The 26,236-nt window shown below is 41.7% G+C and overlaps 1 protein-coding gene across 1 annotated transcript in view; it reads right to left on the bottom strand.

Annotated features, from left to right (window-relative positions):
• The window catches only part of AMMECR1 (AMMECR nuclear protein 1), a 275,716-nt gene that overhangs the window by 12,749 nt on the left and 236,731 nt on the right, over positions 1-26,236 (bottom strand). Inside the window, exon 6 of the mRNA XM_073599365.1 lies at positions 17,087-17,183. Coding sequence (XP_073455466.1) covers positions 17,087-17,183 — 97 coding nt within the window. The remainder of the gene's footprint in view (positions 1-17,086; positions 17,184-26,236) is intronic.

Here is a 26,236-nt window from a genome sequence, read left to right as displayed (position 1 = left end):
AAAAGGATGGCACACTTATCCCTTTTTTTTTCCCCATGTAGATACTAACAAAAAAAAAACAACCAAAATCACTAAAAAAAATGTTAACAAGCAACTTTTAGGCCTCGTGCACACAGAATGTTTTTACAGCCAGGCTTTTAGCAGCGTTTACTGGCAGGAGCTTTTAGAGGCTGTTAAGCCCCTTTCACACTGGGGCGGGGTCAGAGGTAAAGCGCCGCCATTGTTAGCTGCGCTTTACCGTCGGTATTCGGCCGCTAGCAGGGGCGGTTTTACCCCCCGCTAGCGGCCCAGAAAGGGTTAAAAACCACCGCAAAGTGCCTCTGCTGAGGTGCTTTGCCGGCGGTATAGCCGCGCTGTCCCATTGATTTCAATGGGCAGGAGCGGTGTATACACTTAGGCCCCTTTCACATTGGGGCGGTTTGCAGGCGCTATTAGCGCCTGCAAACCGACCCGAAACAGCCACTGCTGTCTCTCCAGTGTGAAAGCCCCGAGGGTGAATACAGACAGTAAAGCGGCGCTAACAAAAGCGGTGCTTTACTGCTGACGCCGTTCCATTGTGAAAGGGGCCTTAGAGGCAGGAAAAAAAAAAAAAAAAGAGCATATTTATTCTGGCCAATGAAATGAATTAACGCCCCAAGAGCTTGACGCCCATAAAAGCTCCTAAAAGCTTGACAAAAACCTGACACTTTTATAAGCTCCAGGCATTTTTTCTGCAAAAATGCTGCTGGCTTCAAGTAGTTAGGCTTCATGTACACAGGACGTTTTTACAACCACTCCTGAATGATTTAACCTGACAGTAACCCACTATAAAAACATCAGTTTTGCCGCGTTTAGCCACTTTTACATTTAAAAGCGTTAAAAAAAATATTTTTTTTTTTTCAAAATAGCCAAAAATGAAAAACGCCAGTAAACGAAACGCGGCTAAACATGAGTTACCATGTTTAGAAGCGTTTAGACGCATTTGGGGCTTGAAATGCCTGTAAACTCAGCTTCTGAATTCATTTTTTTGCTCCCCAAAAAAATGCTTCTCAACTGCCTAGAAAGGACTGTAACCGACCCTGTGTACATGTACAGATAAGATAACAGAGGAGAGCTCAAGAGCAGTTGAAAAAAAAGTCCAACTGCTCCTAAACGTCCGTTTACCAGCAGCAGTGTACATGAGGCCTTAGGAAAGGAAAAAATAAAAAAACATTTATACTGAAGAGCAGACTTTATTTTGGTTTTGAGTAGAGAAGGGTAAAGGGCATCTGACAGGTTTTTGCCATATGGGTCCCTGCTGCAGAGATTAAAGTGGAGTTCCACTCCAAAAAAAAATAAAATAAAATCATTAATGTACATTAAAAAAAAAAAAAAAAAACATTTGGAGAAATTTTTTTTAATTCACCTCTAAATACCTGTTGCTAGGGGGTCCCTCGTAGTCTGCCTCCTTCAGCACCTGGGCACTTGACGTCACTTCCCTCCGTGCAGGAAGGGAGATCAGCTCTCCCTGCTCCCTCTAGGCAGTCATTTGGGACATGTCACAGGTCCCAGATGACTGCGCAGCCAATTATGGCTCGCGGCTCGTGCATGCGCAGTGGGTGCCCGGCTGTGAAGCCACAGCCGGGCACCCACAGTGACAATGCCGGCATCGCCGAACGGAAGGGGAAACGAGCGGGGCTTCGTTCCACCGCATAGCTGGACCCTGGGACAGGTAAGTATCCGATTATTAAAAGTCAGCAGCTGCAGTATTTGTAGCTGCTGACTTTTAAATTTTTTTTTTTTTTAAGCGAAACTCTGCTTTAAAGTGATAAAGTTTTTTTTTTTTTGTTTAACATGTTATACTTGCCTCCTCTGTGCAGATACTACTCCAGAAATATTGGAGGCACCCGAGCTGCAGCTCCCTGTGTTCATTCAGAAAAGCTTGATATGGCTCCCTTGAATGAAGTGCTAATCAAATGGAATGTGAGGAGTCTGGGTAGCCCTTCTAAGCGGCAGGCAGTGTTTACCTCACTAGGGAGATTTACTCCCTCAATTTATCTTCAGGAAACCCACTTAAATCCTCAGACTTTGCATTATTTAAAACAAAATCAGTTTTAATACTCAGTATCACTCTACATATACATCATACTCTAGAGGAGTGTCTATACTTATTTCTAATGGAATTTTCATGTAGACAAATTAAGAAGGATAGTAAAAGGTCAATTTATTTTTTTGTACTGTACAGTATCTGGGCAACCATACGTGTTTGGAAATATATAAATCCCCCAGCCACATTCAACTGAGGTGTTTAGAGAGTATATTCAGTTCATATCTGATAAAATAGATCGTGCATGCCTATTGGTTGGTGATTTTAATAATTATATGGACTCCATAATGGACAAATATATATAATATAACGGAAAAGCCCTACGGCCTTTGCCAGATATGTAGCTGAATTGGGACAGATAGATCACTGGAGACAGCGTAATCCAACAGGCAATTTTCATGCTTCTCTAGTAGTTATAAAACTCTCTCTAGAATAGATCTAGCTTTGGGGACATTCTATGCTTTCATATTTGTGATATTAAGCCCTTCCCGCCGACCGTACACAGATATGCGTACTCGGCTTTCCAGGGTTATACCGGGATGATGCCCGCAGCTGCAGGCATCATCCCGGTACCATTGTTTTGAGCGGGCGATCGGCTACCCGTATAACAACCGATGCGGCTAAAAGCCGCTCGGCTGTTATACCGGAGGAGAGGGAGGGGACATCCCCCGCCTCCCGCCGCTCTTACCGGGCCTCCCGTGCGATCGGGAGGCCCGGTGTCCAATCGGCTGTCTCCGGCGGCTGTGGGTGGGCTGGAACGAAGCCATGGGCGTCATGACGTCACTTCCCGTTTACTCGGCTGCCAATGGCGCCGAATTTAAAAAAATATACAGTATTCAGAATCGCCGTTTTCGGCGATCTGAATACTTTGAAGTGCAGAGGAGGGATCGGAGGTCTTTTAGACCCCCGATCCCTCCATAAAGAGTACCTGTCACCACTTAGTACTGTCACATGGGATGTTTACATTCCTTGTGACAGCAATAAAAGTAAAAAAAAAAAAATTTGTTTTTTAAAAACAGTTTTAAAATCTAAAAATAAATAAAAAAAATTTTTTTTAAAGCGCCCCGTCCCCGCGAGCTTGCGCAGCGAAGAAAACGCATACGGAAGTCGCGCCCGCATATGTAAATGGTGTTCAAATCACACATGTGAGGTATCGCCGCGATCGTCAGAGCGAGAGCAATAATTCTAGTCCTAGACCTCCTCTGCAACTCTAACCTGGTAACCGTAAAAAAAATTTAAAGCGTCGCCTATGGAAATTCATAGCTACCATAGTTTGTCGCCATTCCACGAGTGCGTGCAATTATAAAGCATGACATGTTTGGTATCTATTTACTCGGCGTAACATCTTTCACATTATACAAAAAAAATGGGGTAACTTTACTGTTTGGATTTTTTAAAATTCATGGAAGTGTCCCTTTTCCAAAAATTTGCGTTTAAAACACCGCTGCACAAATACTGTGTGATATAAAATATTGCAACAATCTCCATTTTATTCTCTAGATTCTCTGCTAAAAAAATATATATAATGTTTGGGGGTTCTAAGTCATTTTCTAGCAAAAAATATGGATTTTAACTTGTAAACACCAAATTTCAAAAATAGGCTTAGTCATGAAAGGGTTAAATATGAGGCTACGGGTATTTCAGATCATTTACCTATAGTATTAAACTTTCCCTTTAGGACTAATCCAGGATGTACATTATGGAAGGTGAACCCATATTGGTTGTCACTTTTTCCTTCAGCTGAGGCAATTATGACTGAATTAATTGCGCATTAGAATATAGAGACTCTGTTTCACTTTTGACATATTGGGATGCATTGAAAGCATACCTTTGAGGTCTTCTTATTGCGCAGATATCAAAAATTAAGAAACAATCTAGGCAATGGGAAAGAAACACTAGCTGGATAATATGATGAAAGCCAAATTCTTATATATAACCAACCCTATGATACAAAAAAAGAATGGCTCTACAGCTAACAGCATTATGCAGCAGTGGCTAAGAAAAAGGCAGAAAATAAGATTTTTTTTTCTACAACAACCATATATTGAGGGAGAGGGGACAGGACATTTATTGGCAACTATTGTAAAAGCACAGCGGTCGGCATCATATATAAATGAATTACAATCCTCATCCCCAAATAAGAGAGCTGATACTACTGCAGAAATATCGGAGGTATTCTGGGAATTTTATCAGGCACTATATAAGAGCAGGGTATCCTACTTGGTTGGAGGAGTCCCTGGATGGATTCTTCGACATCTAACAAGCATTTCAAATGATGAAAGGGTGGCTTTGGAAGGCCCATTAACATTGGAAAAGCTAAGAAATGCAGTATCCAACCTAACCAATAATAAAGCACCAGGACCAGATGGTCTTCCAGGTGAAATATATAAAAAGTATGGGGATATACTGCTACCTGAACTGCTTGACGTCTTTAATTACGTCATGGAGGTAGGTTCACTACCCCCCACTTTATGAAGCAGTAATTATAGTCTTATTGATAGGGATCCAAGTAACCCCGATTCATGCTGTCCAATATCTTTGCTAATATCAGATATTAAGTTGGTGGCAAAGGCATTAGCAACTAGACTATCAAGATGTATCTCAAAATTAATCCACTGCGATCAATCAGGTTTTATTTCTAATAGATCCACAGCAAATATTTGATGGTTATTCCTAAACTTACAACTCCCAACAATAATATTGGGATAATATGGGAAATAGAGCCATAATGTCACTTGACGCAACTAAACTATTCAACAGTACAGAATGGGCATTTCTGTGGAAATGCTTAAAACGTTATGGGTTTGGTCCTAGGTTTATTAAATGGATACAACTTTTGATGACTCCCCAAGTGCAAGGATACAGGTGAATGGATGTGTATCGGCCTCTTTTTCGCTGTCCAGAGGGACGAAGCAGGGATATCCTCTATCCCCGCTCCTTTTTGCTCGGGCCATCGAACCACTTGCAGAGGCCATCTGCTCCTCTACAAACTGGGATTTCATAGAGCTACAAGTGAAGATAAGATAGCATTCTATGCGGACAATACTCTAGTGTTTCTGGGGGATACGGGCTCATCCTTGTCTGCAGTTATGTCCTTAATAGATCTGTATAGATCCTTTTCAGGATTCAATATCAACTGGGAAAAATCTGTAGTGATACTTGTGGACCCAGGGTATGTGGAACATACGTGCCAGATTCATCAGCTGGCCTTGGTTACATTTAAATATTTGGAAGTGGTAATTACATTGAGCTTTACAGCATATACAGATAGGAATATACTCCCACTTATTGCCAAATTTAGACAACAGCGTAAAACTTGGAGTAAAATTTCTTTGTCTATGGTGGGGAGAGTGAATTTGGTGAAAATGGTTTGGATGCCCCAGATGCTATATGTACTGCACAATTGTCCTATATGGTTGACGCTACGACTATTGATTCGGTTTTTAGGGATTTTATGTGGAAGGGGGGGGGAACCCAGAATTAGACTAGAAACCTTAAAACAGCCTATAGATAAGGGGGGAATAGCGATACCAAATGTAAGATTATATTTTATCGCATCACAATTAGAACATTGGCATGGCTGGGAGGTAGTGAATATGGAACACTACACAGAAGATAATAGCATCCTAATTTAAAAACACCCTCTGGTCCAATTAATTTATAATAAAAGGGGGTTTCCTACTTTTTACTTCATCCACAGGATTTGGGAAGCAGTGCGAAGTACCACTCAGCATAAAGGGTATACGAAATATATGCCCATATGTGATAACTTTTGTCTTTATGAACTGGGCAGACTCTTATAATTCTTAGATTGAAAAAAGGCGGGCATAATGCTTTTGTACCGGCTATACGAAGGGGATGTTCTACTTCCTTTAGATGTATATTAAAAACTTCTATAAATATCTTCAAATACATCATGCATTACAAACTCAAAGTTTAAAAATCCAATTACAGTATGAACACTCTAAAATATTAAAAAAGGGAACTTCAACTGCCTGCACGAAACAAGGATTAATAGCAGATCTTTATTCCAACTTACAAATAGAGAATGCTGAAAAACAAAAATAGGTTTTGCCCGGTGGCAAGATGAAAAGAGCTCTGGAAACACTTCACAAGATATCTTTCGCCATCTCAGCTCTTTATTATACATAGGGCTCATTATGCCCCACAAAACCTCCATGCTTGGGGAAAAAATATAACACTGTTATGTCCGAGATGCTCTCTATTTATTGGCTCTCTTCTCCACATGCTTTGGCGATGTCCGAAGTTTCATCTTTATTGGGAAAAAATATTTACAACCTTAAACTTACTATGCTTTACTGAAATAATAGGAACGCCCAAATTTGCACTATTGGGAATAATACCTGATGAAGTATTACCTGTAGAGATGTACACTATGTGGATAAGATCGCTATATTTAGCAAGTAAAATTATTCTACAAAAATGGTTTACCGCTGATCCTCCAACCCATAAACAATGGGTAAAGAAACTTAATCATATACTTAAAAGAGAAAAATTAATGTATATGCATAGAGGGACATCTCAAAAGTTTGGTAAAATATGGTCATGGTGGATAGAACCTAGTAACGAACTTTATGTTGGTTTATCTAGTAGAGATGAGTACAGGCAATGGAGATAGTTGGGAGTAAGGAGCTGAGGTAGAAGGAAGTGGAGTAGATGAGAAGAATTAACTGCTTCAGCCCCGGATGATTTTACCCCCTTCCTGACCAGAGCACTTTTCGCAATTCGACACTGTCGCTTTAACTGACAATTGCACGGTCGTGCGACGTTGCACCCAAAGAAAAATTGACGTCCTGTGTTTCCCACAAAGATTTATTTTGGCGGTATTTGATGACCTCTGCGGTTTTTATTTTTTGTGATATAAACAAAAAAAGCAACAATTTTGAGGAAAAAAAAAAAAGAACGCATTTTTTACTTTTTGCTATAATAAATATCCCCCAAAAATATATAAAAAATTTTTTTTCCCTCAGTTTAGGCCGATATGTATTCTTTTACATTTTTTTTTTTTTTTTTTTTTTAACAAATCGCAAAAGTTATAGAGTCTACAAAATACGAGATAGATTTATAGCATTTTTATTATTAATTTTTTTTTTTTTTTACTAGTAATGGGGGGCGATCTGCGAATTTTATCGTGACTGTGACATTATAGCAGACACGGACAATTTTGACACATTTTTGGGACCATTGGCATTAATACAGCGATCAGTGCGATTAAAAATGCATTGATTAATGTAAAAATGTCACGGGCAGTGAAGGGGTTAACCACTAGGGGCAGTGAAGGGGTTAAGTATGTCCTAGTTTGTGTTCTAACTGAAGGGGGATGGGGACTGTGCAGGGAAGATAACAGATCGCCTGTTCATACTCTGTATGAACAGACGATCTCTGTCTGTTCTCCCCTCAGGGAACCGGAAACTGTTTAAACACACAGATCCCGGTTCTCGGTGTGCCCCGATCGATCCCGGGAGCCCGGCAGTGATAGAGACCGCCTGGCACTCGCTTGGGCTCGGGGGGCAAGCGGTGGGTGCGCGCGCCCCCTTGTTGCCACAGGGCGAAGCAACGTTACATAACACCGTTTCGCCCAGCCGTGCCATTCTGCTGCAGTACAACTGCGGCGGCTGGTCGGCATGTGGTTAATAAGCAAAAGAAAGAAACGGAAGCTGGATGGAGGATGCTTCCATAGTTTGATGACTAATATTAAGGGAGCTTAATTTAATTTGATTAGTAGATTGTATTTATGCTCTTATGCTTTGGTTATTATACAAGTGAATTTGATATGAGAGGAGCAAAGTTTGTCTGATTTATGTTTTTCTTTTTTTTTTTCTTTTCTTACATATTTAATAACTTCAGATATTTAATGAACTTATTTGATATATTAACTGTTTGTATGAATAATTATACTTTTTTTTTTTAACAAATAAGACACGGAGCCGTTGCCCGGCCCCCACCCCTATTCTCTCCTTATTGGCTGACTGACTTTGACAGCAGCGGGAAGCCAATGGTGCTGCGCTGCTGTCTTGAGCCAATGAGAAGGGGAGTCCCAGGCAGCCGAGACACTTACATCGCTGGATTGAGATGGGGCTCAGGTCAGTATCAGTGGGCTGCTGCACACAGTTTTTTTTTTTTTTTATCTTAAAGTGATAGTAAAGTCTCTTTATTTTTAAACATGTTATACTTACCTCCCCTGTGCAGTTGGTTTTGCACAGAGCAGCCCAGATCCTCCTCTTCTCGGGTACCTCTTCTGTGCTCCTGGCCCCTCCCTCCTGTCAAGTACCCCTACAGCTTGCTATGGGGGCACCCGAGCCGAGTCACAGCAACGTGTGTCCATTCAGACAGGGGGCCCCGACCCAGCGCCCTCTCTCAATTTGCTGACTTTGGCAGCCACGGGGGTCAATGACACTATTTCTGTGTCTCAGACAATCAGGAGGAGAGTCCTGGACGGCCAAGACACTCATGGGCATCGCTGGACAGAGATGGGGCTCAGTAAGTATTAGGGGTTCTAGGGAGAGCTGCTACACACAGGTGTTTATCTTAATGCATAGAATGCATTAAGATAAAAAAAAACTTCTGCCTTTACAACTCCTTTAAAGTGATTAAGCCACTATATACTTGTTATCTAATCATCTCAGTTTCGTAATCCTTTGTGTGCGTTTTATTAAAAAGAAAGCCGTCTATACCCAATTTCAGAGCGCCGTTTGGCAATCAAGTGACCGGCCACCTCTCTCCATCTGACAGCTGCAGCGGGAGGGGCCGAGAATCCCCTGCTGACATCAGTCGAGAGGAGAGAGACCACGTGAGCGCCAAGAGGCACTCTGACATAAGGTGGCATTTTTTTCATAAAACGCACACACAGGGGTACACAGGATTATATAAAAATGTTAATGTTATTTTACCAGGAGTGGAGGGGCAGACACTGTCACTGGCCGACAGGCAGGGAGAGGATGTGGGAGAGCAGAGAGGAGAGCTGCGGATGACGGAGGCACGTAAACTGACCATGGTGTCAGGGCTCAGCAGCCATGATAAACCATGGTCAGTTTACCGGGGGGGGGGGTTGCAGAACCAGGCAGGATCAGTTAGGTATTTTAGGTGATACAGGGGACCAAATACAGCATGCTTTAACTGGTTCCCGACCAGCCGCTGCAGTTATACTGCGGCAGGTTAGCTCCCCTGGGCGAGCCGTTGTAGCTGTACGTCAGCCGCTTTAAGAGCACTAGGGGGGCGTGTGCCCGTGGCGTTCTGTCTCAGAGAGACAGAATGGAGGCCTGTCAATGTAAATAGACAGATCTCCATTTTGTCAGGGGTGAGGAGACTGATTAGTTGTTCCTAATGCTTAGAAACAACAATCGGTCTCCTCCCCCAGGCAGTCCCATCCCCCCCAGTTAGAAACACTCCCTAGGTAACACATTTAACCCCTTGATCACCCCCTAGTGTTAACCCCTTCCATGCCAATGACATGTACAGTAAATCAGTGTTTTTTTTATTAGCTCTGATCGCTGTATAAATGTGAATGGTGCCAAAAAAGTGTCAAAATGGTCTGATCTGTCCACCGCAATGTCGCAGTCCCAATAAAGTTTAGCAAATCGCCACATTTACTAGTAATAATAAAAACGTCATAATATATCCCCTATTTTGCAGACGCTATAACTTTTGCGCAAACAAATATACACTTAGATTTTTTTTTTTGCCAAAAATTTGTAGAATACATAGCCTAAACCAAGGAAGAATTTTTTTTTGTTTTGGTGGATATTATAGCAAAAAGTAAAAAATATTGGGTTTTTACAAAATTGTCAAAACCGCAGAGATAATCAAATACCAAAGAAAGCTCTATTTGTGGGGAAAAAAGGACGTCAATTTTGTTTGGGTACAGCGTCACACGACCGCGCAATTGTCAGTTAAAGCTGAGCAGTGCCGTATCGCAAAAAAAGGCCTGATCGTTAAGGGGGCAAATCTTCCTGGGCTCAAGTGGTTAACCACTTAAAGGTGGTGTAAAGGTAAACGTTTTTTCACCTTAATGCATTCTATGGCTCTATACACCACCACAAAGGATTTGAAATGAAACGAACAAGATGTGCTTTTACCGCAGACTTTCAGCTTTAATTTGAGGGCATTTGTATCCAAATCAGGTGAACAGTGTAGGAATTACAACAGTTTGTATATATGCCTCCCACTTTTTAAGGGACCAAAAGTAATGGGACAGATTAACAATCATCCAAACTTTCACTTTTTAATACTTGGTTGCAAATCCTTTGCAGTCAATTAAAGCCTGAGGTCTGGAACGCATAGACATTACCAGACGCTGGGTTTCATCCCTGGTGATGCTCTGCCAGGCCTCTACTGCAATTGTCTTCAGTTCCTGCTTGTTCTTGGGGCATTTTCCCTTCAGTTTTGTCTTCAGCAAGTGAAATGCATGCTCAATCGGATTCAAGTCAGGTGATTGACCAACTGTTGTGAAGGGCGTTTTCTTCACCAGGGAAAGAATTCTTCGGTCATCCACCACAGTTGTTTTTCGTGGTCTTCCGGGTCTTTTGGTGTTGCTGAGCTCACCGGTGCATTCTCTCTTTTTAAGGATGTTCCAAACAGTTGATTTGGCCACACCTAATGTTTTTGCTATCTCTCCGATGGGTTTGTTTTGTTTTTTCAGCCTAATGATGGCTTGCTTCACTGATAGTGACAGCTCTTTGGATCTCATATTGAGAGTTGACAGCAGATTCCAAATGCAAATAGCACACTTGAAATGAACTCTGGACCTTTTATCTACTTCTTGTAAATGGGATGAGGGAATAACACACACACGCCATGGAACAGCTGAGCAGCCAAATGTCCCATTACTTTTGGTCCCTTAAAAAGTGGGAGGCACATATACAAACTGTTGTAATTCCTACACCGTTCACCTGATTTGGATATAAATACCCTTAAATTAAAGCTGAAAGTCTGCAGTTAAAGCACATCTTGTTCTTTCATTTCAAATCCTTTGTGGTGGAGTATAGAGCCATAGAATGCATTAAGGTGAAAAAACCTAACTTTACTTTTACTATACACCTAAAATTTATAAGAGACTAGATAAGCCACCCAGAAGGCCTATTAGTGGCATCAATTCAGTCTTTTCTAGGTTAGGTGAATACCTAGACAAGTTTCTTAAACCTCTTGTCTGTAAGGGGAAATCCTATTTACGAGATAGTGCTCAACTCATGGAAGAATTACAGCTAATAAATGGAGCTCAGGATTATTTATTAGCCACTATAGATGTAAATTCTTTATACACAAGTATTGTACAGGAGGATGGAATACTGAGTGTAGAAAAAGCCCTTCATGAGCTCACGTCCATGAAACAAGAACAGATTAACTTTATCCTTGAAGGCCTACAGCTTGCCATGACATGCAACTATTTTTGGTACAACCAAGAGTACTATGACCAAACAAAAGGAGTTGCTATGGGCGCACGATATGCTCCAAGTGTAGCTAACCTACTTATGACCATGTGGGAAGAAGAGTAGATCTATGCTAAGAAAATTCCTCAACTAAAGTTGTACCGCAGATACATAGACTATCTGATTATACCGTGGGAAGGCACATCGGACACGTTTTAAGAGTTCCTGCAGAATTTAAACACTAACAGGTACGGTCTGACGTTAGCGGGAAAATGGAATAACCATAAGATTGAGTATCTGGACCTTGAAATTATGAAGAATGGGAACGGCCTGCATACTAAAACTCACTTTAAGGCAACGGACAGAAATGGGTACATCCCAATAACCAGCTGTCATCACCCTCAATGGAAAGGGAATATTCCCAAAGGCCAGCTCATTAAACTGCGGAGGAACTGTGCCCCAATAGAGGATTACCTAGAGCAAGCAGATATCCTGAAAAACGCTTCCTGGAAAAAGGATAGAAGTTAGACCAATTGGTCAAACTGAAGACTAATATAGCCCAAATGGACTGAAAAAATGTGTTCACTAAATCTAAGAAAGGGGAGAACAGACTAAATATGGCATTTATTACAGGGTTCAAAACCCAATATAAACAATTTGAGCACATCTTAACAAAATACTGGCCTATCCTAAAAGAGGATCACGTCCTTGCAGACCTATTACCAAATAAACCTAAGGTAATATATAGAAAAGCTCCAACGCTGAGAGACTACCTAGTTCATAACGTAATCGAGCCACCTAAGTCCATAAAAATATTTCCAGAAATGAAGGGCTTCTATAAATGCCAAAGATGCCCACCATGCAGGGTTAGCAAAGAACAACCCCGTAAAAGGGAAACCTTCAAATCTACAACTGACAATAAAGAATATCGCATTAGGGAACTCATAACTTGTCAAAGCACGCATGTAACTAACATCATAGAGTGCCCATGTCAGTTACAATACGTGGTCAGAACCACCCGCCCTCTGCATGTATGCATAAGGGAGCACATTAAAAACATCAGAAAGGGGTTCCCCAAACATCACCTCTCACGTCACTTTGATGCAGTACACAACCGTGAACCCTTTGGTTTAATCCTTTATGGGATCGACTGCATTAAGGACCATTGGAGAGGTGGAAATAAAACCACACTTATATCGCAAAACGAAACCGCTTGGATATATCGGTTGGGGTCCCTTGTTCCAAGGGGCCTCAACATAGATATTGATCTAAATTGCTTTATAGCCAACCCCTAAAAAACTGTATAATAAAGCTAACCATAGTTCAATGGTAACTTGAAATATGGGAGTAGCGGTACATGTGCTTGTATTGCTCTTTTTACCCCTCACGGTATACCACCCTGGGGTTATAGGCCCTGTATTAATATAGTATGCTTCAGTATATATGTTTATCATATACTATTATTATTGATTACATCTATGCTTCCATGCATCCATTTATTCTCAGCCACATTGATACTTTTATTAAGCTTCCCTCTTCTGATAGTATAAGGGATGCTATATTTAGCATCCAAAAGAAAAAGAATCGCATATACTGGTAGGATTAGTCCTTCCTTGGTTAAATCCTCCTGCATCATTACTTACATATATGTGGGCACATATTTTTGATGTTAATTTTATTTTAACGTTTGTATTTATTTTTATCTTATATTTATTAAGATACACAGTATAGAAAGGAATCCTGTATGTAGGATTTATATCGGATATGCAGGTTTGAGTCTGGGTTTTTGGTAAATTATAAGGATCAATATGCCCATTATATCTGGCACTAGCTACCATGTATAAACACAACGCAGAGGTTTACTAGGTAATATCTGTATTGTAACATTATAATATATTACTTAATGGGAGACCCTCAGGTCCTGTATAGCATACCATAATTCCGGTGTCAAATGTGGTTCATTAATGTATATATATTGCTTGCCGAGAGCCTGCCACGGCGTCCATTTAAATTATGTAGTATAATTCAGTGCATGTTTGCTATCCCCCACTGAGCTATCATTGCGGACATAGCACTGAAATTGTTTTCAAAACCCGCCCCTTCCTATATTGCGACTGGCCACCCCAAGATTGGGGGACGGGACAGACATAGCGGCTCTCTCATTTAATGACGTGGTGCGTGGCGTGCTGGCACCATCGCTGAGGACGTCTGACGAAACGCATACGATGGCACCACGCACGATACGTCATTTCCTGGTGTAGTTGCAGGTGGAACGCAGCGCGATACTGCTGTACCCAATGCAGGTCACCAGCGTTCGCTGCACTAAATAGGCTTATATACTCACCATTAGCCGGCTATTATTATATCACAGCCTGGTGGGTGGCCCTCTGGTGATATTTACTAGCCTTTCCAGGACTATTTTTAAACTTTTTAAATTTTAATACCTTAATACATTTTTTGTATCCAGTTGTTGTTTATATAATTATTTTTTTAATAAAAGAACTAATTTACTACACTATGGAAGTCCACATCTCTTTTCCTCTATGAGGAACCTACTACAGATCATAGTACCTGGAGAAAGGAAACATATCCTAGGCACCAGAACAACTAAGGTGGTGGAGCGACCGCCGTGGTTATAACTACAAGCGTATTACCCCTGTGGGGGTGAGTGGATCCGGTGAGTAGGGACCCTGGAGGGGGAGCACAAAGTCACGAGAGGATTTCCTGAAAACACCTAAAGTCACCATTTTTGTGCTACTCATTCTGAGTGAAGATTTAATCATATTATATGGACTACCAGCTGCACATTTATTTAAGAACACTTTTCTATAAAAATATATATATATATATATATTTATTTTGTGTATATTTCTTATATATCTACTTAGGTTCTTCACAAACACCTAAGCCACCATATGTGAGCCATTTACTTGTGAGTGAAGATTTAAGTATATGGACTATTATTTGTTTATTCACTTTTAGACACTTTTTCATATTAACCACGTCAGTGAAAATCACGGAATTTAAGTGGGCTTGCTCAGTGCTCACTCCACTTACAGTAGACAACCATGTTTATGTATGCCTTCTTTGTGTGGTTACTTTTGGTTATTGTTGACTTTCTGATTGGTATATCACAATTAAGCACTGGGTATGTACTTGGAGCATATTTGATCACTATATTCATTTGTGGTGAGATATTAGTCTGCACATATATTATTTATTCATTATTGTTTGGTATACCACACCATTTCAGATACACACAACTAACTGGCCACCTATACGCAAACTAGGGAGCGCCATCACCCCCTTTCACGTCCCAATATTTATGGACCTGACTATATATATATATATATATATATATATATATATATATATATATATATATAATCTCTATCTCTCTCTAATAGGAATAATATATATATATTTATTTTTCTTAATAGCCTAGAGAATAAAATGGCGGTCATTGCAACAATACTTTGTCACACCGTATTTGCTCAGTGGTCTTAAAAGCGCACCTTTTTTTGGAAAATTTACACTTTATGGAATTAAAAAATGTCAAGAGTAAAGTTAGCCCAATTTTTTTTTTTTATATTGTGAAAGATGTTACACCGAGTAAATTGATACCCATCATGTCACGCTTCAAAATTGCGCCCGCTCGTGGCATTGCGACAAACTTTTACTTTTAAAAAATTCTACAGGTTGCATGTTTTGAGCTACAGTGGAGGTCTAGGGCTAGAATTATTTCTCTCCCTCTAACGATTGCGGCGATACCTTACATGTGTGGTTTGAACACCGTTTACACATGCGGGCGCTACTCACGTATGTGTTCGCTTCTGTGCGCATGCTCAGCGGGGCGAGTTAAAAAAGTTTTTTTTTTCTTATTTTACTTTTTATTTTTACACGGTTCTTTAAAAAAAATTGTGTCACTTTTATGTCTATTACAAGGAATGTAAACATCCCTTGTAATAGGAAAAAAAAAAAGCATGACAGGACCTCTTAAATATGAGATCTGGGGTCAAAAAAGACCTCAGATCTCATATTTACACTAAAATGCAATAAAAATAAAAATAAATAAAAAGTAATTTGAGGGAAAAAAAAAATGTCCTTTTAAGAGCTATGGGCGGAAGTGATGTTTTGACGTCGCTTCCGCCCTGCAATGGTATGGAGCTGGGTGGGGGCCATCTTCCCCTCACTCAGCTCCATACAACACACTGAGAAGGATTTGATCGCTTTCGCTGCTACCGACGGCTTCAGTAAGTGGTGGCGGGGGGGCTGCGATAAAAGTGATCTTGCAGCAAATCCGCCGCAGAGACCACTTTTATCTGAAAGCCGACCGCCCGCTCTTGAAGAGGATACTGGGGTTATGGCAGCTAGCTGCTGCCATAACAACATTCCTCTTCAAATATCCAACGTACAACGACGGCGGGCGGCAAGTGGTTAAAGAAAACAGGATTTTTTTTTTTTTTTTTTTTTAGGGTAACAAATTCTTTAATGCATCAAGAAAAAAAAAAACCTTCTGTCTTTACAATCACTTTAACCTTAATTTTTGTTTTTTGTAAGGGGGATCATTCCTAATTTACAACCTAAAACTACAAAGAGGCCAAGCAGATCGTTAAAATCCCAAATTCAAAATGTATCTAGCCCCACTCACCACAATAAGAAAAAAAAACAAAAAAAAACAAAACATACATATATACATACAATCAGCATCCCGATTCAAAGATGTGGTGACTGCATTAGAATTTTTTTTTTTTTCCTTTAGGCTCCTTTCACACTGGAGAGGTTTGCAGGCATTATTGCGCTAAAAATAGCACCTGCAAACCGCCCCTAAACAGCCTCCGCTGTTTGTTCAGTGTGAAAGCCCGAGGGCTTTCACACTGAAGCGGTGCACTGGCAGGAGAAGAAAAAATCTCCTGTCAGCCGCATCTTTGGAGCGGTGTATTCACCGCTCCTGCCCATTGAAATCAATGGGACAGCGCGGCTATACCGCGGTAATACCGCGGCTATAGCCGCGCTATACAAGGGGTTTTAACCCTTTTTCGGCCGCCAGCGGGGGGTTAAAACCGCACCGCTAGCGGCCGAATACCGCGGTAAAACAGCGCTAAAAATAGCGCTGTTTTACCACCGATGCCCTCTACCGCCCCAGTGTGAAGGGGGCCTTGCTTTCACCTAATGATTCTGCCAGTTCAATATTTATACAAAATCAGTGTTGCCCCTTTAGGCTTCTTTCCTGATTTGGCTTATGTACACCTTCCTCTCCCAGAGTGTTTCAAGTTCATGAAAGAACTGGGAAGGCAGATAACCCCATTTGAGATTCCAGTTCAGTGCACAGGAAGTTACAAGAAAAGTGGATTATTGGCAGGATCAACAGGTATTTTCTCTGTGTGCAGAAATGTACTTGGCCAGAAAAAAGTGAGTGAATGCAGCCACTACATCTAAGAACTCAACCTGAAAAAAATACATTTTTGTTCATGGCCAAGATATTAAAAAAAAAACAAAAAAAAAAAAAACAAAAAAACAAAAAAAAAAAAAAAACAAAAAAACAAAAAAAAAAAAAAAACAAAAAACAAAGAAAAGTAGTGCTCCAAAAAAAATAAAAATTTTGTCTGGAGTTGATCTTATCTGCTTGTCATACCTGGTCAGTTTAATAGTTTTCCTGAAGTCATTACTGATTGCAGCTTTGTATCCACCTTTCCTCAATAAAGAATCAATAGTTTGTATGTGGTCCCAACCTGCAACACAAAACATAAAAGCCAGTGTTTGTGGGGTATGTAGGTCTGAGCATGCTTTAGAGGTTTTATCTGGTTTAAACGTGTATTACTAGGCATAAACCTTTTTTTTCCTAGCTTGGGTCAAAATGTAGAAATATTATAGACTTGTCAAATTTTTACTACCATCTCCACTAGAGAGATTTACCCTCACTTCTCATCACTAAACTAAGAAAGAAGTCTGCAACTGGCATATCTGACTGATGTTTTAGCCTTCTACTACTCTAATAAAGTCTATGTCTGCTGTTGGAGAGATATCCTCAAGCAAAGGTAAATCTAACAGCCATGGATTGGAGTAAAAACCATGACGGTGTTCTACACCTTCCCCAATCTATCCAAAATAAAGATAAACATTTTGACTGGACATACACTCTAATGAATGCAATTACATTTATCAGCACACTTAGCACTTGTTTCTTGCCAATGACTAATTAGCGCAAAATGAACACACAAAGGGCACTTTTACACTAGTCTTGTTGTGCTTCTGCTCAAACAATGCAATGAGAGCTGCACATTTTCATTTCATATACATATAAAATTTACCAATTTTATTGCAAATAGTTGAGCAAATTGTGCATATTCTGCAAGAGGAGCCCCTAATACACCCATCTTCCACTATATATACTTGAAGCACAATAATATATAGGCTCATCTAAGGGCTCAAACTGCTTTTCTAAGTACTACCTAGAGAGGCCCTGAGTTTGACCGCCCTTCTTTATAAAAAAAAAAAAAAAAAAAAAAAAAAAAAGGTTACATATAATATACACACACACACACATACATACATATACACACATATATACATATACACACACACACACACACACACAGATATATCTATCTCTCTATATATCTATATCTAATCTAAATATATATCTTTTGCTAGCATTGGCCTGGTCTTCTTCCGATGTTGACACGACGATCTCTCCCGCTGTAATGCCGTGTACACAACTTATAAAGGCATGGGGTGTGGTCACCGGGTGATGCCATCCGATGACCCCGCCCCTTAGGACATCACCGCCCCATCATGCCCGGGCGGTGATGGCATAAGGGGCAGGGTCATCGGATTACATCACCCGGTGACGACGCCCCATGCCTATGTAAGTCCTTGTGCACCGTGCATACGGCATTACAGCGGGAGAGCGTGTCGTGTCAACATCGGAAGAAGTCCGGAGGGAAGAAGACGACGGAGAAGACCGGGCCAATGCTAGCAAAAGAGCGGGCAAAAGAGCAGAAGATAGCTGAGGAGCCCGGCAGAAGACACCGGAGAGCGCGTAGAAGTTGGAAGAGACCCCTTGGAGCTGCATAATGAATTACTTTTAAAAAAACTGGTCTAGTGTTTTTTTTTTTTTTTTTTATTGACACCTTTTTCCCCCAGGTGAATGGGTAGGGGTACGATGTACCCCATACTCATTCACATAGGGCCGGGAATCTGGGGCCCCCTTATTAAAGGGGGCTCCCGGATTCCGATAAGCCCCCCCCACCCACCGACAACCAACGGCCAGGGTTGTCAGGAAGAGGCCCTTGTCCTCATCCTCCCCCTGCCCCAAAGCACCCACCCCACCATATTGAGGGCATGCGGCCTGATACGGTTCGGGGGGGGGGGGGGGGGGCTCGCTTATCCTGACCGGCCGGGGCTGCGTACTCGGATAAGGGTCTGGTATGGATTTATGGGGGGACCCCCACGCCGTTTTTCCAGCGTAGGGGGTTCCCCTTAAAATCCATACCAGACTGAAGGGCCTGGTATGCTCTTGGAGGGGGAACCCATGCCTTTTTTAATTTAAAATTTGGCGTAGAGTTCCCCCTCAAGATTCATACCAAACATAGTGCCTGGAATTGGCGGGGATCCAAGTCGGATCCCTGTTCATTGAAAGTCGGACGTATGTCGGCTTCAAGACGCAGGGCAAAGTCGGATCCAAAGTAAGACGGCTGTCGTGTCGCACCAGTGTAAACCCGGCCTTAACCTACAAAATCCCTGACTTTGGGCAAGTGCACAAAGTGAGAAGTGTAAGAATTGGACTACTAAAAGTGTAGTTACACCAAATATTGATTTGATTAAAAATTGTCTTCTGTTTGTTCACTCTGCATTTTGTAAATTGGTAAAAATAAACAGATTTAAAATATATTTTTGAAAGCATTCTTACTTTACAGTATTCCTTCACACCAGCCTAAAACCTTTGCACAGTAATTTATATATTTGACTGTATAATGGCCATGACAGTGTGTACTTGGCAAAAAATGTTGCCAGTGGAATTGAACCATCATACATAATGGCCAGTAGAGCTTGCATGTCAACTTTGCAACCCACCCTTTTAAAATCACAATAAATCGATGTTGAGAAACTTTAAAAAAATTTTGAGGTCTTAACATGAACATGACCGTAAAAAAAAAAATCTACAATGCTATATAAAGATGTAGAGGGCTCCAAAAATAAAATTTAACAGCTTGTCAGGATTTTTTTTTTTTTTTTTTTAGTAGTTATACAAATTTTACAGTTCAAAAAACGTATCATCTATTAATGCTATATTAAGATTGGTCTAGTGCAAGCAATGCATTCTTTTGCACTTTGATGGCATTTTCTTCCATAAATGGCAATGCCATAATACAGTACAGTTTTCATTAAACAAATTCAAAAGTATCAGTAATCTAAACCTCATTTGCACCAGGTGGCATTTTGCGCTCTGTGTATAGGGGAGCCTTCTTATTTCAGTAAGCTGCCCTACACTTAAAGCAACACAAGCATCTTTGAGTTTTGCAGTATCTGCTGTGCATTTTTCACGTGCTAGCTACATTTGGGGTGCCATTAACAATGAATGTTACTGCAATTGCGACATGCTTTTTTGCACTGTGTGAATGCACACTTTTTACGCTACTGTAGAATGAATGCCGTCCGAGGTGGACTAAACTAAAATCTTAACCATGAATCCTTGTATGTTACAATGAACGGTTTTAGATTGACTGACCCTTAAAAGTGAAACTTTGGCTAAATGCAAACACACACCGGCAGAACACAATAGCACTGCGGAAGGCATTCGCTGATGGGGGGATTCTAGCAATTTTCATAATTTCCATTCATGGCGGAAGGAAAGAAAATTGAATCATCTATGAGTTGCTTAAGTCAGGACAGAAGTCAAGGCCTGTAAATATTGCAGAGCTCACTGGGTACACAGGAAATTTAGAACAATGTAGGAGTATTGTCTGTACCAAAACATAGGGAATATAAGTTTATACTGGTGCTATCAGGATAGCACTAGTGAAGGGGATTAGTAAACATCAATTCTGTAGCCAAAAGGTAAATGACTGACAAGGATAAATCAACTCAAACCATAGTCACTGCAGAGCAGGGAAAACCCAGTGCAAACAGATGAATGTGTATGATGAACTGAACGTGAAGATGCTATAGACCAGTGATGGCAAACCTTGGCACCCCAGATGTTTTGGAACTACATTTCCAATGATGCTCCAGCACTCTGCAGTGTAGTGGAGCATCATGGGAAATGTAGTTCCAAAACATCTGGGGTGCCAAGGTTCGCCATCACTGCTATAGACTACTTACAAACTTAGAAAGAGTCCAAGAAAGTTCAAACGGTATTAAACCCAAAACCAAAAATGTATTATATGACAGCTTACCAATCCTTAGATGTGGTGGCTGCATCAGTTTTCTTTTCTTTGGCTTTTTTCCCTTGTTGAACTGGCCAGTAACATACCTCCTGTATTAGTGAGACAAATCTGGATGAAGGAGCACAGGAGGCACAGGAGACAGAATTGTCAGTCTAGTGGGGGGGAGGGTAGTGTTAAATGTATTAGCAAATTTAGTTTACATTAATTGAAGCCAAATGCCAGCTCAATTTATAAACAGTTACAGAAAATAGTTTTTTTTTCTTTTTGGGATAAATTTTTGCCTGAATAAACCAAAGCTTATTTTAATCACCCCTGCCAGGGTTAAGTGGTTTGTCTCATCCATATAAATTGGAGAGATAGTGCTTTTGAAAAACAAAAAATAGAACAGCCATCATGTCTAAGAATTGGTAAGCTGCAATATGTTTGCATTTGGGTTTAATACTGCTTTCACTCCAAAGGCTCAAAGCACTGATCAGCAGTTTTCCATGGCCTGCGACAGAGGTGGGCAAGCAAGGGGAGATAACCTCCAAAAAGGCACCTGTGGAAAGTGCAGAGGCCACAGTCAGCGCGCGACTTACAGCAACCATGCTGTGCTAGAGTGATGGAGAGTAAAGATTCTTCTGTCTCAGAGTGCACACTCACTAGCGCTCAAACACAGCATGAACACTGAGTTACCAGCTTCCATCCTGTAACCTCTGCACATTCCACAGCTGGCTTTCGGAAGTGATTGTCAGTGCCCAGAGCCTCTGAAGTGAACACTCTGACCCAAATTGTAAGTGGTTCATTGTTCATTTAATCATGCACATTTGTTTGCGCCAAAATTTCCCTGCCTTGGTAGTACCGTTTGATAACTTCTGACCCGAAAGAATATAAAAGCCTATCTGAAGGCCCTCACTTTTCCTTTTAAATCTTTTAACTGGGTTATATGCAGTTAACTTTAAGTGACTGAACACTGGCAAAAAAAAAAACAAAAAACAAACAGTTGGGACATTACCCTTCAGACTCCTAGCTAGTCTGTTTTTTGTGTCCTCAGATGATGGACCTCTTCTCTCTACAAAGAGAAGCTCACCTTCTTATATGAAAGTTTTACTTTTGTCTGGATCCCTTTCTCCATGGTGATTCTTCCATCAAGAAAGGCTGCACCATAGCTATTGCATCTTTTCTGCAGATTCTGGATCAATTGATCCCTCGGCAGTGCCCCAGGAGACCAGATCCTGTCACATGGCAGATATGAAGACAGTAATAAAACAATAATGTTGCCTTTGGCATAGGATCCTGCTGTGGGCGCTCTCCTTGGAACATATTGCAATGTGTGGAGTTAGCCGCAGAATGCTTTATAGGTCCAGAGTCTGCCTGGTATGGAGCCCAGTCCCTGAAGACCCCTGCGGGGGTATGCACATTGTGGGCGACAAGCCAGGAAGGGGTTAACTACCATGCAGCGATTAGTTAAGTACAGGGCAGAAGCTTCATATGAGGGCGCCCCCACTTGTTTTTTCCCCTTGAGGAATTTCCCGCTGCCGTTCTCCTGTGGAGTGGAGAGAGTGTGAAATGGCAAGAGTAATTTTTTGGCGTCCTTGCCCTACTGACCAGGTAGCACTGGAGACTGCCAGCAATAGAGCTTTTTACACCTGCTCTGCTGAATTGAGTAGCACTCTACTGCACTAACTCATTTCAGATGCAGTTTCTGCACCTGTGCCACCCTTCCATGCCTCTATGGGCATCATCCACATTAAATCTGGTCACCTTAAGCGCAGTTTTAGCGGTGACACGCCATACTCCTGTGGTTGCACCCTACAGGCACTCCAACTACTGTAGATATTTATGAATACACCTTTGGAACAACTTTTTATAAGGCATGGCAGATCATAAGCATAGGGACAGGGGGGTCTGAAGGGGTCATTTGCTCAAGCTAGGCCTTTAGCTTTTTGGAGAGAGTGTAGGCACAGCGGTTCAGGGCCTGGGGTACCTGCTCCTCTGATGGCAGTTCCCATCCTGACTCCATGCCTTTCTCAGGTCATTCAACGGGCTCAGCAGCCATGCCAGCCTTTTTTTAGGAGTAATTTTTTTCACAATGCCAGAGCTTACAGGCAGAATTTGGGTCAATAATATGGGTCAAAACTGTGCGGCTCCAGCCTCCCCACTGGGCCAGTTTCTGAAGAGGCGGATATTGCAGAAGAGGCGGCTATTGCAGAAGAGGCGGCTATTGCAGAAGAGGCGGCTATTGCAGAAGAGGCGGCTATTGCAGAAGAGGCGGCTATTGCAGAAGAGGCGGCTATTGCAGAAGAGGCGGCTATTGCAGAAGAGGCGGCTATTGCAGAAGAGGCGGCTATTGCAGAAGAGGCGGCTATTGCAGAAGAGGCGGCTATTGCAGAAGAGGCGGCTATTGCAGAAGAGGCGGCTATTGCAGAAGAGGCGGCTATTGCAGAAGAGGCGGCTATTGCAGAAGAGGCGGCTATTGCAGAAGAGGCGGCTATTGCAGAAGAGGCGGCTATTGCAGAAGAGGCGGCTATTGCAGAAGAGGCGGCTATTGCAGAAGAGGCGGCTATTGCAGAAGAGGCGGCTATTGCAGAAGAGGCGGCTATTGCAGAAGAGGCTCCCTTGCTCATACAGACCATGCAAAAAAATGGAAACCAACTCACTATTATATACAGTGCGGAGAACAAGTATTTGATACACTGCCGATTTTGCAGGTTTTCCTACATAAAGCATGTAGAGGTGTGTAATTTTTATCAAAGGTACTCTTCAAGTGTGAGACAGAATCTAAAACAAAAATCCAGACAATCACATTATATGATTTTGAAGCAATTCATTTTATTGCATGACATAAGTATTTGATACATCAGAAAAGCAGAACTTAATAGTTGGTACAGCAGAAACCTGTGTTTGCAATTAGAGATCATACGTTTCCTGTAGTTCTTGACTAGGTTTGCACACACTGCAGCAGGGATTTTGGCCCACTCCTCCATACAGACCTTCTCCAGATCCTTCAGGTTTTCACTGGGCAATACGGACTTTCAGCTCCCTCCAAAGATTTTCTATTGGGTTCAGGTCTGGAGACTGGCTAGACCACTCCAGGACCTTGAGATGCTTCTTATGGAGCCACTCCTTAGTTGCCCTGGCTGTGTGTTTCAGGTCGTTGTCATGCTGGAAGACCCAGCCACGACCCATCTTCAATACTCTTACTGAGGAAAGGAGGCTGTTGGCCAAGATCTCGCAATACATGGTCCCATCCATCCTCCCCTTAATACAGTGGAGTCGTCCTGTCCCCTTTGCAGAAAAGCAGCCTCAAAGAATGATGTTTCCACCTCATGCTTCACGGTTGGGATGGTGATCTTGGGGTTGTACGCATCCTCCTTCCTCCAAAGACAGCGAGTGGAGTTTTGACCAAAAAGTTTTAATTTGGTCTCTCAAACCACATGACCTTCTCCCAATACCTCCCAACATTTTGAGATGGGAATGAGGGACACCTACTAACAAACGTATGTAGGCATAGGACACGCCCCCTGCCACACCCCCCTTAAAAGGAAAATTACCCCCCCCCCCAAAAAAAGGTTAATTAAATCTACAAGGACTTTTTTTCAACCACTACTATTTATATTGGCTTTTAAAATGCAGCAATTTAGAAATTGGATGAAAGGGTTAGCACTGGGAAACACTTTTTGAAAGATAAAAAGTGCATTTTATATACAACTATATGGATCAGACCAAAATGAGGGACAAATGAGGGGGAAAGAGGGACATTGCTCCAAATCAGGGACAGTCCCTCAAAATCAGGGACAGTTGGGAGCTATGCCTTCTCCCATTCCTCCTCTGGATCATCCAGATGGTTAATGGCAAACTTCAGACGGGCCTGGACATGCGCTGGCTTGAGAAGGGGGACCTTGCATGTGCTGCAGGATTTTAATCCACAACAACGTAGTGTGTTACTAATGGTTTTCTTTGAATCTGTGGCCCCAGCTCTCTTCAGGTCATTGACCAGGTCCTGCCGTGTAGTTCTGGGCTGATCCCTCACCTTCCTCGTGATCATTGACTCCCCACATGGTGAGATCTTGCATGGAGCCCCAGACCGAGGGAGATTGACCATCATATTGAACTTCTTCCATTTTCTAATAATTGTGCCAACAGTTGTTGCCTTCTCACCAAGCTGCTTGCCTATGGTCCTGTAGCCCATACCAGCCTTGTGAAGGTCTACAATTTTATCCCTGATGTCCTTACACAGCTCTGGTCTTAGCCATGGAGGAGAGGTTGGAGTCTGTTTGATTGTGTGGACAAGCGTCTTTTATACAGGTAACAAGTTCAAACAGGTGCAGTTAATACAGGTAACGAGTGGAGAACAGGAGGGCTTCGTAAAGAAAAAAACAGGTCTATGAGAGCCGGAATTCTTACTAGTTGGTAGGTAATCAAGAACTTATGTCATGCAATAAAATACACATTTAAAAATCATACAATGTGATTTTCTCGATTTTTTCTGGATTCTGGATTGCAGACCTCTACATGCTTTGTAAGTAGGAAAACCTGCAAATCGGCAGTGTATCAAATACTTGTTCTCCCCACTGTAGGTGTTGCACCATCAGGTAGTCGTGCATAGCAGGTACAGCATCCCTAGAATTACAGTCTCACCAGTTATGGTGTGGTCTCCGAGACTTAGAATTGAAAAAATATAGGTACAGGGGGAAAGCGGACCCCCTGATAAAGTCACGGGCAGACCAAGCTGCTTGTTAAGGGAAATTTTATTGCACGATTGTAGAAAAAAAATACACTGAAAATACAAATACTAGGCACCCACCAACACCTAAACTAATATAAAATAAGACAACGTTATCTAATTAAAAGAAACCGCATCACATCATGCATCAAGCACACACCATATACTCCCAAATAGGTATTATTATAAGGAACAAAAGGTAGCAATTAGATAAGCACATAGACACTGGTGACAAGCACCATCGGAAAACGTGCATATATCGCCCCTAATGACTGTCGGGTCCCCAGCAGGCATCTATTTATACAATTTTCTCACATAATTCATGGACAGCTACAATTCCAAAGCCAGCCACTAGATGTCAAACTCCCAGTTGAATACCACACATTCGTTCTGCTGCTTACCAGGGAGGCTCTGATATAGGCATATCAAAAACAGGCAAAAGGCAGACAGATTTGCCAGTATTAGAGGGATCAGGGCACAGAGGGAAAAGGCAGAGCATAGCTACTAAAAAGTGCAGTACAGGACTCCCTCGCAGATGGGCCCTCATGAAGATGCCTGGGATACCTGAAGGACACTAGAGACTCCTGCATAAACGGTCGGGTGAGCAGACCATTGGTCCTTTGACTGTCTAAATCACTGTATAACTACTCCTGCCCTGACCCATAGATAACCTCAACCCACCGCTCTATTT

The sequence above is a fragment of the Aquarana catesbeiana genome, linkage group LG09, assembly GCF_042186555.1.
Source record: "Aquarana catesbeiana isolate 2022-GZ linkage group LG09, ASM4218655v1, whole genome shotgun sequence".
NCBI lineage: Eukaryota > Metazoa > Chordata > Amphibia > Anura > Ranidae > Aquarana > Aquarana catesbeiana.
This window is presented reverse-complemented; position numbering and strand designations above follow the sequence as displayed.